At 32.3% G+C, this 12,141-nt stretch overlaps 1 protein-coding gene across 41 annotated transcripts in view; it reads left to right on the top strand.

The window, feature by feature from the left end:
• ORC4 (origin recognition complex subunit 4) overlaps positions 1–12,141 on the top strand; it is a 77,697-nt gene that overhangs the window by 53,852 nt on the left and 11,704 nt on the right. For 33 of the 41 annotated variants that reach the window (XM_070579667.1, XM_070579696.1, XM_070579690.1 and 30 more), the window contains 5 exons: positions 1,936–2,011; positions 2,478–2,563; positions 4,999–5,047; positions 6,867–7,018; positions 9,564–9,737. In XM_070579667.1, coding sequence (XP_070435768.1) covers positions 1,936–2,011; positions 2,478–2,563; positions 4,999–5,047; positions 6,867–7,018; positions 9,564–9,737 — 537 coding nt within the window. The remainder of the gene's footprint in view (positions 1–1,935; positions 2,012–2,477; positions 2,564–4,998; positions 5,048–6,866; positions 7,019–9,563; positions 9,738–12,141) is intronic. The other 8 variants (XM_070579673.1, XM_070579670.1, XM_070579674.1 and 5 more) reach the window with 2 other exon arrangements.

The following is a 12,141-nucleotide window of genomic DNA, read 5'->3' as shown; positions in this document are numbered from 1 at the left end:
CTAAATTTTTTTAGTCTATAACGTAGTGTAAAATATTGGAAAAAATTACAGTGTATTCATGAAAAAATCTGGCTTAAATTACATTATTGGTTACCTAGCTAATTATACAGTAAATTTTACCAATATCCAGATTAGAACTGAAATTATTTGAAGACATACTTGCTAATACATTTAAATTATTATTTCAGACCATACACACTGCCCATAAAAAAGTTGTGAGCTGATTCAAGCGAATTAAAACTTACTGTGTAAAGTAAATTCAATGGAAAGAGTGCTCTAAAGCTGTTATGACTCTTTGTGCATATGTAATATGAAAGTATTATTATTAACCTCATTTCATTCTGCAGAGTATTTAAAATGGTTTTCAACAATTCATCAAACATAAAATGATTTAAAACATAAAATCAGAGCCAGGGAAATATAAATATTATGTAAGTAAAATAACAAGAGATGGGGGCAAGAACATAGCAGATTCCTAAGAAAATATGGCAAAGGCAATATTTTGAGAGCTTGTATCACCTGGGGACAAACTCTTGTGATAGAGTCTCACTTGATCCAAAGGCAGAGAATTACCACCTCATCTTCTGACAGTTCTCTATCAAGAAAGTCACTTCTCACCTAGGCTTTTACTCATAGTATGACAGTTGATATTTTGAGATTGCCCCTTTTTAAGAGGACCTGGACTACCTATGATCTAAAGTAGAATTGCATATGCTTTAAAAACCATACAAATATACCAGGAATGGCTAGTATGTTTGATATCCCATTGTGAAACTTAATAATTTAAAATGAGGATATTTACTTCTTCCTATTGCACAAAGATGTTGCAGTGACAGATAGAAGTAGAATATTGCAAATACAAATAGTATTTTGTTTTTCAGAGTAGTTTACCAGACATCCCAGTGTCTTTGTTGAATAATCCTATTTGTCCTCACTAAATTTTGATGCCATCTTTACTAATTTTTTTTGTGTGTGTGTATACAGCCTGTTTTGCTAGACCACTTATTTTGTGGTGTTACCTTTTATTTTAACATTAGAAAGAATAGTCCTTCATCATTGCTCTTACTTTTAAAAAGACTTTTGGCTTTTCCTAACTCTGTTCATTTTCAAATTTTAGAAAATGTATGCAGTTTTAATATGAAGAGATATGATATTGTAATATGAGTGATAAGATGTCACAAATCAAAAAATATAAAGGATGTAAATGTGGCATAGAAACCTGTAATTATAAAAACATGAACCTTTATAATTGAACAGTTGAAGGTGATATAATACTTTCTGAGTATATTTTTAGTAATGAATATTAAAAGTATATTATTAATAATAATTATTATTTTTCTTGCAAGCTTTAAGTTTCTTTAATAAGGACTTTCTCTCTATACCTGGCAACTAACAGACGGAACATCTCTTTTTCACCTTAACCTCTTGGTATTTCTTTTTTGATTTTCATTTCATGATAACATACAAAATAGTTCATGGTATTTCATAGAAATTGATATTTGAGGGATAGACTTTTTGTAAGCATTTAGCATTTTTCAATAGCTTTTAACTGATTTCAGTGATATTTAGTAGGATAAATGTTTGAGATGTATAATGAACTGAGACATGAAGTTCTTGAGTGGCTATAGTTTTATGTGACTTGTAGAGAAATATTTCTTTGAAAACTCAAGGTTGTTTATAAACATTTACTAGAAGTTTGGGTAGATGACTGAGAGAATGTGACATCAGTCTTGGCTCTGGCATCTTAAGAGTCAGTCAGACATTAGATGTTCTAGTTAAACCTTTTATCTGTAAAGAATCTATAAATTTATTTGTTAATTTAAAATAGCAATATGTTTATATTCTCCTCATGTTACTCATAGTTTGAAAAAGAATATGAGCTTATCATCTTTTGCGTATCATTAACTACTTTATTAACTTTTTAATATTATTTAGTTAATAAACCATGCTTTGAAAGAATTAATGGAAGTAGAAGAAGTGAGTGAAAATGTATTACAAGTTCACCTAAATGGTAAGTATGTCATCATTTGCTATTGGAAATTATATAAGCCATGTGAACTTTTTATAGTATGAAACTAAATTCACTTGTAGGTGTTTTAAATCTGGATTAATTATTATATTTTAAAAACTTAGATCTATGTTTAACAACTTTTGCTTTAGCACTCCATATACAATATTTTTAGAAAGTAAAACAAAATAATAATACAGGAGGCACATAAGGACTCTTGTTTTTTGTCTTTTTCTTTTCTTTCTTTTTAAATAACACTAACCTCAAGGAAGCTGGTTCTTTGAGTCTACCAAACATCTTCATGGCTGAGTTTTAAAAAGGAAATAATGTAAACTAACAGGCTTTGATTTTTTTCTTTCTAGTTAAATTTAAAAAGCATTAGAAAATTTACTTAACTGGAATATAATCTGCACTGTAGCAAATACATATTTCATTTTAATTAAATACTTTTAAATGGCCTTTATTTCAGGACTGCTGCAGATCAATGATAATATTGCCCTAAAGGAAATCACAAGGCAGTTAAATCTGGAAAATGTAGTTGGAGATAAAGTTTTTGTAAGTATCATTTCCATTCTTTTATTAAATAGGCTTTAAAGTCAAGTCTGTATAACATAGATATTTTTTTATTTTTGTAAAGCTAGGGAGCATTCGGAGATTCTCAATTGAAATATGCAAGATTCTTTTCATAAAAATGTATAATGTACTAGGATGCATTTTTGCATCAAATCTTTGTTTCGATTTTTTGGGGGATAGATTATACTAGCTATAAAATATAGCTGAGAAATTCAGGTTTTGTAGATATCTGTATTTGTCTCTTTATCTGTAAGATAAATATTTGGATTCTCTATCCTTTGAGATAGGTTAACATATTTTTAAAAATATTACACTCTAGCAGTCTATTTCCAATCTTCTGAGACTTGGGTTGCATGGAAGTAGTGGTAAATGTGCTGAATTTGAAGCTACAAAAGTTAGATTTGAATCATCCCTTAAGAACCCATTGACTGCTTGGTGATCATGGTCTAATGAATATTTCTGATTTCAGATTCCTCATCTGTTAAATGGGCATTATCTTATTATACTTACTCCACAGATTTATTCTAAAGACAAAAGGAAGCATTAAACATCATTTATGTTTAAAAAAAATACCGGATGGTAATGTACTATACAAATGTTAGTTATATCTTATTATTAAAATGTTTTCAGGAACTTACCCATACCTCATTGTTGTAACAGCTTGGAATTTCAGGACGGTGAACATCAGTAACTTAAAGAAACTGATTAGAAGTGTTTTGGAACTTTTATTAAACTTTTTACCTATCACTTGATTTATAGGGCTCAACAGAAGAAACATGATTAACTTAATTTGCAGGTTCCTTAATGTTCATGATGAAATGACTCATCCTTATACTGCTTATGCAATTGAAGTAGGTTATGTACATTCCAAGTTCATTTTCTAGTCGCTGGTGATCATGAAACTTGGTCACTCTAATCTCTAAACTGTGTATACTCTACTGCAGTGACACAGCCATAGTTGTGTAAGCCTCCTAATATTTAGTAATTTTATTCTTTGATAATTATCTGTAACAAGTTGAGCCAGTCATGTGTTACCCTTTCATTGTCCCCAGGTCTTTGAATTGCAAGTTCAAAATGCCCCTTCTATAAATCTAATGTTCTACTTCTGTTCAGAATGTAATGTTGAACATAGTAGCCTACTTGGTAAAAGAGAGTTACTATCACGTAGGCTCAGTTTGGCTTTTGGTTTCCAATTGATATAAATTGGTGTTTCCAACTTTCCTAAATGAACCTATTCATATTGGATTCATAGGAAATAATAAAAGGTGCAGTTGTTTATCATCCTAGTCAACACTATTGTTATCATAATCATCACATATAAAGATTATTTGTCTAACTTCTACATTATATTGATTAGGCACTTCAGGCTCAGAGAGCATAATTAGCTTGCCTGAAGTCATAAAATGGCAAAGGGCACAAAATATGTGGAAGTTCTTAAGAACCTATTATGCTATTTATGTCAGTTCTCTCGATTGGGAAACAAATAAGTGGGGTTTTTTCTCCTGTACATCTCCTCAAATTTAAAGTTGGCTGTTTCTTTAAATTAAAAAGTGTGAATGGGGGCCAGCCTGATGGCATAGTGGTTAAGTTCGAAAACTCTGCTTTGGTGGCCTGGGGTTCGCTGGTTCAGATCCCAGGTGCAGACCTAGCACTGCTTATCAAGCCATGCTGTGGCACGTGTCCCACGTAAAAAGAGAGGAAGATGGACACAGATGTTAGCTCAGGGCCAATCTTCCTCAAAAAAAAAGACTGAAGGCAATAAAAATTAAGTACCCCTATCCACAAGCTGGGACATCTGGATAATGCATCTACTGCTCTATTAATTTCCATCTAGAATATTTAAGTTGTATCCAAAAAAGTTTGGCTGTGAACCAAGTAAACATAGCCAAATTTGATATGATATATACAAATGCTATGATATACCCTTTAATAGAAGAACACCTTTGTAGTGTCTAATATTTGAGGCAAATTTCATCTCCCTTTTCCTTTTGGATCTCATTTAAATTCATGGGCAGTTTTTTAGCAGTACAAACTAATATGAGACTTGCAAGAGCCTGATGTGTTTGAAGATACAAAATGCAACAGATTTCTAGTTCTCTGACTGTATTTAGAATGTAGCAACTCTTAAAAACTACCTTTAAATAAAGTTAACATTTTTATGGATTTTATCCAGAAAATATAAAATTTTGAACTTGACTTAGTAATGCCATTTTCAGTGCTGTGCCGTGTCTGCTTTTATATTTAATATAAGTTTTAGATTGTAAGCATGGAGATATTCAACTAAGAATCTGGCCAATGCCTATAATTTACTAGAAAAAAATACGTAGTATCTATATAATGTCTATGAGTCAGATAGCTCTCTTTTATTTTTTATTTTACTAAATTTCTAGTCATGGTATTTTTTTTTTCTTATTTAGGGAAGCTTTGCTGAAAACCTTTCATTTCTTCTGGAAGCTTTAAAAAAGGGTAAATATTAGCATACTTAACAATATAAAAAGATATTTGTTTAGCTTTATTTTTCCCCTGACTATAAAGGTAATACATACTTTTACAAAAAAACTAATAAAATAAATATAAAAGAATGATCACTGTAATCCCACCACTGTAATAGTGATCTTTCCAGTTAACATTGACTGTCATATCTTTATTCACCTGCAGTATGTCATTGATATAGATAGACATAAGAATAAAATCATTTTCCATATTATTGTGTAATCTGCATTTTTCCACTTACTAACAGTATCTCGTGAGGATCTTGTCATGTCATTAAATATTGAGCTGCATCATCATTTTTATCATTCTCATATTCTGTTTTATAAATATAAATTAACTATAGTTAAAAATTATCAGGATAATGAATTAAAACATTAATCACCAATTATGGACTTCTATTTCTAATTTTGTATAATTAGGAAGAAATGCTTAGATGATCATCCAGATATTTCATGGGGTAAATTTCAATGAGTTAAATTCTAGGTTAAAAGATACTACATGTAAAAGAATAAATATTACCAAACTGCCCCAGAAGGTCCATTTTCTAAACATATTTAGGAGTACCTTTTTCTTCACAACTTCAAAAACAATTATTAATTTTTATGTTTGCCTAATAGAAAAAATTATATCTCAGTTTAATTTGCATAGTTTTCATAGTGATTATGCTCATCATTTCATATTTTTATTGGCCACTGATATTTCCTGGTTTGTATTTCCTGTTGGTTCTTTGCCTTATTTTGGTGATGTTTATCTTGTACTTATTTATGGGAAATCTTGCACTGATTTTTTTTTTCTCTTCTCTTAAATTTGGTTTGGAGTTTTCTGCTGAATGGAAGTTTTAAATTTTTTACATAGACAGAATTTTTTCTCTCCTTCAGATTTTGAAGACGTTCACTTATGTTTTCATCTAATACACATGCTTAGAATTCATAATTTGCCTGGAATTTATTTTGGTAAAGTGTAAATTGGAGCTTTAACCTTGACTATACTAATTTTCCCCATTGATATGTAACCCTATATTTTATCAAATACTAGATTTCTTTATTATGTAAGTCTGTTTCTAGACTTTTGAGTAGTTCCTGTGGTGTTTATGCCATTTTAGGTTAGCGTATTTTTTTATCTGTTGGAGTGTGTCCCCTTACCAGATTTTCTTTTCATTTTTTTATAGAAATATAAAATCTTAAACCTTAACGTAATAGTGATTCTTTGAATGCTAAAGTAGTTTCCATTGTTGTGATGAAAAAAATGATTCACAGGCATGTTGAAATTTCCTCTGTTGTTGAAGTATTAAAATTGTGGTTAGAAAGAGTTAAAGTGGCTTTGGTTGAACTTCATGGTCTAGCTTATAAAAATTATTCCTGTAGGAAGATATACTTTGCATTTCCACTAACTAAACAGTTCTCTTTTGAAGCAATAATTTTTTTCATAAATTAATGACTTCCTCTATATTTTAATCCCGAAGTGTTTTGGGCTATGTAGATGTTAAAAGATCCCTGTCAATTTTAAACAATAGTTTCCACTCATTTAAATGACTGTCTCAATTTTTTCAACAGTAAACTACTAGAGTCTAGTAATTAGGCTGTGAACCACTTGAAGGCAAGGGAGAATATCTTGTCCTGTGAATAATGTTTTTTGTTTAATAAATGTACATGCATTGGTAAGTGCTCTACCCAGAGAATGTTATCAGTATATGTTTGTTGAATTTTAAAAATGGAAATATAGTAATTAGTTTGGAAATTTAAGAAAGGTTGATATAATTGCTTGTTAATATAAAACTCTTATTTTGTCTTAGGTGACCGGACTAGTAGTTGCCCAGTGATCTTCATATTAGATGAATTTGATCTTTTTGCTCATCATAAAAACCAGACACTTCTCTATAATCTATTTGACATTTCTCAGTCTGCACAGACTCCAGTAGCAGTTGTTGGTCTTACATGTAGATTGGTAAGTCTTTCTTTCTATTAAAAGAATTGATTGTGATATTTAGAAAAATTAAAGCTCACTGACATAGTCACTTATGTATGTCATTATATTAAGCATTTTTTCAAATGTGTTCTACCAATGCCTGGTACATTTATCCTACTTTTCAACTCAGATTGAGGAAAACAAGAAAACAGTTATCACATATGCTCATAAACTAATACCTCCCTCCTTCCAGTGGAATCACTGCATAAAAAATGTAAAGTCAGATTATGCTAATAAATATAATTTCTATATTAGCAAGTAAAGAGAAAATTAAATAATCTCTCCACCATTTTGTAAAATCGCTAATAGTTTCTACTTTTACATTTAAGATTCTTTCCATATTTTGAAAATACTTGGACTCAACTCAAAATGATAGTATCCCAACTTTGTAAGTACACATCTCCATAAATGGAAGGGATTCTTTCTATCAAGCTGTCACAGTAGATAGGAGCTTCTTTGCTCGTTGGGGGATTTTAGAATGATTTTCACCATTCTGTCAATGTCACTATCACATTACTTTGTGAAGACTTTACATGTTGAACTTTGTGTACCTTTGGACAGCTACACAGGCCTTTTTGTGTTTACCTTCTTTTTCTCTCATATGAACTTCCGTATTGAATTCACACAAAACTGATATTTAAAAGTCACCTCTCTTTTTCATACTCTGGCTGCCATTCATCCATAGCTTTCATCCTTTTCCCTTCTCCAGTCCTGGCAGGCTTATGTCAGACCCATTTACTTATTCTCCTTTCCTGCAGCTCTTTCTCTTTTTTAGAAAAGTGAAACTCTTTACTAAGTCATCTTTCAACAGTCCTCCTTCCAGTTGCTGTTTTTCTGTGAAGTGGCTTTCTCTGTCCTCCTTCCCCAGTGCTCTAGAGCTTATGATGTATGCCTTCATAATAAGCCTCCCTCATAGAACATCTGGCTGGTTCTTCACATATCTTTATTCCTTCTTGCCAAAAGCAGCAGTTTATCATAGAAGTTAAGGAAGTACCTTCCTTCTTGCTAAAAAATCTTCCTTTGCGTGGAAGTGGCACTGGCAAATGTTATTGACCCTGTAAAGGACCAAATAAAGTCTCAATAGCTCCTTAGCAGTGTTACCAGATTCTCTTTTTTTATTCTGTATGTATACTTCTCTAACTGTGCTGTTCTTCAAGTCTATCTGTGTGTCCATGTTTATAGAGAAAGAGCAAAGGGATAGATGGAGTCGTGACTTTGCTGGCAAACAACCTCTTCCCTGTTGAAGTAACTCTTTTTTTCACTATTCCCTCTATCTCCACCTTGCCAACATCTGTCATTAATGTCCACCACTAAAATATCTTTTACTTGCATCTCTTTCTTTTCATTCCCAAGTTTAGGCTCTTAATTATTGCTTGCATAGAGTGTTGCTCCCACTAGCTTTTCAGCCACCTACCTGTATGGTTGCTTCTAGAACTGCTCCTTAATAGCAAATAAATGTATAACACTACTGTCTCTGAATGTAACTTCCGTTTAGTTCTCTTATGCCTACACCATATTTTTCTTTAACCTGTAAAAAACATTCTAGGTTTTTCATTCACCCTCTCCCTTCCAACCCCAAGCTATTAATCTTTCCTGTCTTCCTTCCCAAACTAACCACGATCCCATTTTGATCACTTGAATCTTTTCCTCTAAATCATTGGTTTCTTAACCTAGCTATAGTGAAAATCATCTGGGTAGATTTAAAAATCCTTGTTTCTGGGCCTCACCCCAGCTTTTTTTGTTGTTAACTTTTTTAACTATAGAAAATTGACACTAAACTTGGTTTCTAACGTTTTCTTAAGGAAAAATAGCACAAGTACAAGTAGTTTCTAAAATATCACTATAAAAAAGCCAAAAGAATAATTTGTCAATAACGTGCCAGTTTCCTCTTTGACAGCCTGTTCTTCAGTCCAGCAAGGCTTCAGGTTAAATTTGTAGGTAGTTTAGTGAACTGAACTTGTCTCCATTACACATGCTGCTTCTTGAGTCTTTTTACATAAAACAATGAAGATGTTTAAATTTTCATGAATGTAATAAGCCTTACTACATTTTATTATCTTAATTTTTCATCTGAATTCTTCGTGGAATGTATGAAATTCCTTATTGAAACTCTTGATGTTACTGTGGCGTATAACTATTCAATAATAGTTATAATTTTTTTAGCTTTTATTGTAGGTCTTGCAATGTTAAAGATTAGCTGAGAATAACATGGTAGGGAAAAGGCATGGCATCACCAGGCCTACAAATGCTTAGAGGGGCGTTATTTAAAGTAGCTTGCGTAAAAATTGTTTTTAGAGGTTTGGTTTATTTCTGAGCCACACTCTCACCTCTACTGCCTTGTAACCCTAAGGAGATCAGGGGAATAATTTGAGTTTTTAGAGGCTTGCATAAATTTTTTTAAATGCTTAATCGTGTATTATGGAATAAGCATTGCTAATTATAGGTGATAGTTCAGATACTTCTAACATTGGTTTTTTTTTTGTTTTTAACATGCATCTTATGGAGATTTTTGTTTGTTTTTAAGGATATTTTGGAACTCTTAGAAAAAAGAGTGAAGTCACGATTTTCTCACCGGCAGATACACTTAATGAATTCATTTGGTTTTCCACAGTATCTTAAAATATTTAAAGAACAATTATCTCTACCTGCTGAATTTCCAGACAAGCTTTTCGCTGAGAAGTGGAATGAGAATGTTCAGGTAACTTGGAACAAAGGCAGTAATGTTGAAGTAATTTAGTGTCTTTCCATATCATTTGAAAGTAATTAAGACTTATGGATTTTTAGAATTTGTAAATTCACGCAAAGCTTCTAATGTTGCTGTGGCATACAACTGCATGAATACAAATTATACACTTTTGTGTGTATGTATTTTCTTCTTTTAAAAGACAATTGAAATGTCATATCTATTAAATTTTTTCTGTGAAGAGAACTTTCAGGAGATTTTTGTTTTATTTATATCTAGTTTACATTTTAGGTTATTTTGTTAATGAATTTCCATCATAAAACATTTATTTTCTTCATTTTACAAGTTTAGCAATGTTAGCTTAGTGGTTCATACCTTCCTATCTAGTGTGGATTTCTTTTGTTTTTTTGAGGAAGATTAGCCCTGAGCTAATATCTGCCACCAATCCTCCTCTTTTTTGCTGAGGAAGATTGGCTCTGAGCTAACACATGTGCCTGTCTTCCTCAACTTTATATGTGGGGTGCCTGCCACAGTATGGCTTGATAAACAGTACATAGGTCCACACCTGGGATCTGAACCAGTGAACCCTGGGCTGCTGAAGCAGAGTACACAACCTAACTACTATGCCACTGGGTCCACCCCCCAGTGTGGATTTTTTTTTCCCGTTCTAAACAGCTTCAGTTTTTATGTTACTGGGTCTGTTAGGGTAATCTAGTCTGTGGCACATCTAGTTACATTATCTACATTGGCCAATCCCATCTCGGAGTGGCTGGGGCCCTGAGAGTCTTAGCTATGCTACAAAGGCACATTCACATGTTGTTTTAAAGATTCCCTAGAGCTTGTGGACTCTGTAAATTTACCTACACTTAAGTTGAACAGCCTAACTTGTACAGGCCATTGTTATAGCAACTCAACATACTAGCATTGGTTTATCTTATGCTGACAAGAAGTTTCAGTTGGCAGTGGGAGAGTGTTATGTGTGTGTGTGTGTGTGTGTGTGTTTAATAACATAATTGAACAACAGTGTTGCTGAATAAATTCCACATGGTAGAATCTTGCAAAACTATGGGTACTGTGAAAGTGGAAAACAGTATAAGAGTCCTTGGTTTTGAAAGAATTGGGAAAAGCTAGTCTATAATATTAAATAGTAATGAGTGAGGATGATTGGATATCTGGATAACTAGAGTTACACAGTCTGTATTCACTGGCTCTAAAAGAAGATTGTTTTGTGTTAAAGCAACAATGATAATTATTTTTTTTACTATAATCTTAAATATCAATACTGAATTAAAAGTGAGAACTTTGCATTTATTTTGCTTTTAAATGATTCTTATTTTTTCCCATCTTTGTTGAGGTATAATTGACAAATTAAAAATTGTATATATTTAAGGTATTCAACTTGATGTTTTGATACACTTATACACTGTGAAACAGTACCATCAACCTATGTAATGTATTCATCACCTCACATAGTTACCATTTTCTTTCTTTTTTTGTTGTTGTGAGAACACAAGTTCTATTCTCTAAGCAAATTTCAAGTATACAATACTGTATTGTTAACAGTGGTCACATTGATGAACATTACATCTCCAGAACTTACTCATCTTGCATAAGTGAAACTTGATTCTTTTTTTGATTATAAAGTATAGTCTGTTCATGTAAGCACTCTTAATTTTGACGCATTTCGTTGTTTTAAATTAAAAGTTCATTGAACAAAATTTAATCAGTGCAGGGCCGGCCCGGTGGCGCAGCAGTTAAGTTCGCACGTTCCGCTTCTCGGCGGTCCGGGGTTCACTGGTTCGGATCCCGGGTGCGGACATGGCACTGCTTGGCAGCCATGCTGTGGTAGGCGTCCCACGTATAAACTAGAGGAAGATGGGCACGGATGTTAGCTCAGAGCCAGGCTTCCTCAGCAAAAAGAGGAGGACTGGCAGTAGTTAGCTCAGGGCTAATCTTCCTCAAAAAAAAAAAAAAAATTTAATCAGTGCATAAGAATACATGGTAAAAGGTAGAAATTTCCTTTTATCCATGCCCGTCCCCCTTCCTTTTACTACAGAGTAATTTTTTTGGTTTATAGCATTTCAGACCTTATATACATACTAAACTTATTGTTTTACATAAAGGATTCAAACTTTACATATTATTCTTTATCTTTTTTTACGTAGTTCTGATTGATAATTCCATATTATTTTTTCCTAATATAACTATACAGAATTGTATTGAAAAATGACTGACTTTATCCTTAAAATTCAGATATTGTTCTGTGATATAATTTGGTGTGGGTCCTCCCTTTTACCCTTCTCTCCAAATTAATCTTGCCTGGGACTCAAATATTTGTTAGTTCAAGCAAGTTTTCTTTAATATTGTGTCTGTTTATAAGATTCCATTCTTTAGGAGCACTTTATAATTGGTGCTCCCA

This window comes from Equus przewalskii, chromosome 17 (genome assembly GCF_037783145.1).
Source record: "Equus przewalskii isolate Varuska chromosome 17, EquPr2, whole genome shotgun sequence".
NCBI classification, from domain to species: domain Eukaryota; kingdom Metazoa; phylum Chordata; class Mammalia; order Perissodactyla; family Equidae; genus Equus; species Equus przewalskii.
This window is presented reverse-complemented; position numbering and strand designations above follow the sequence as displayed.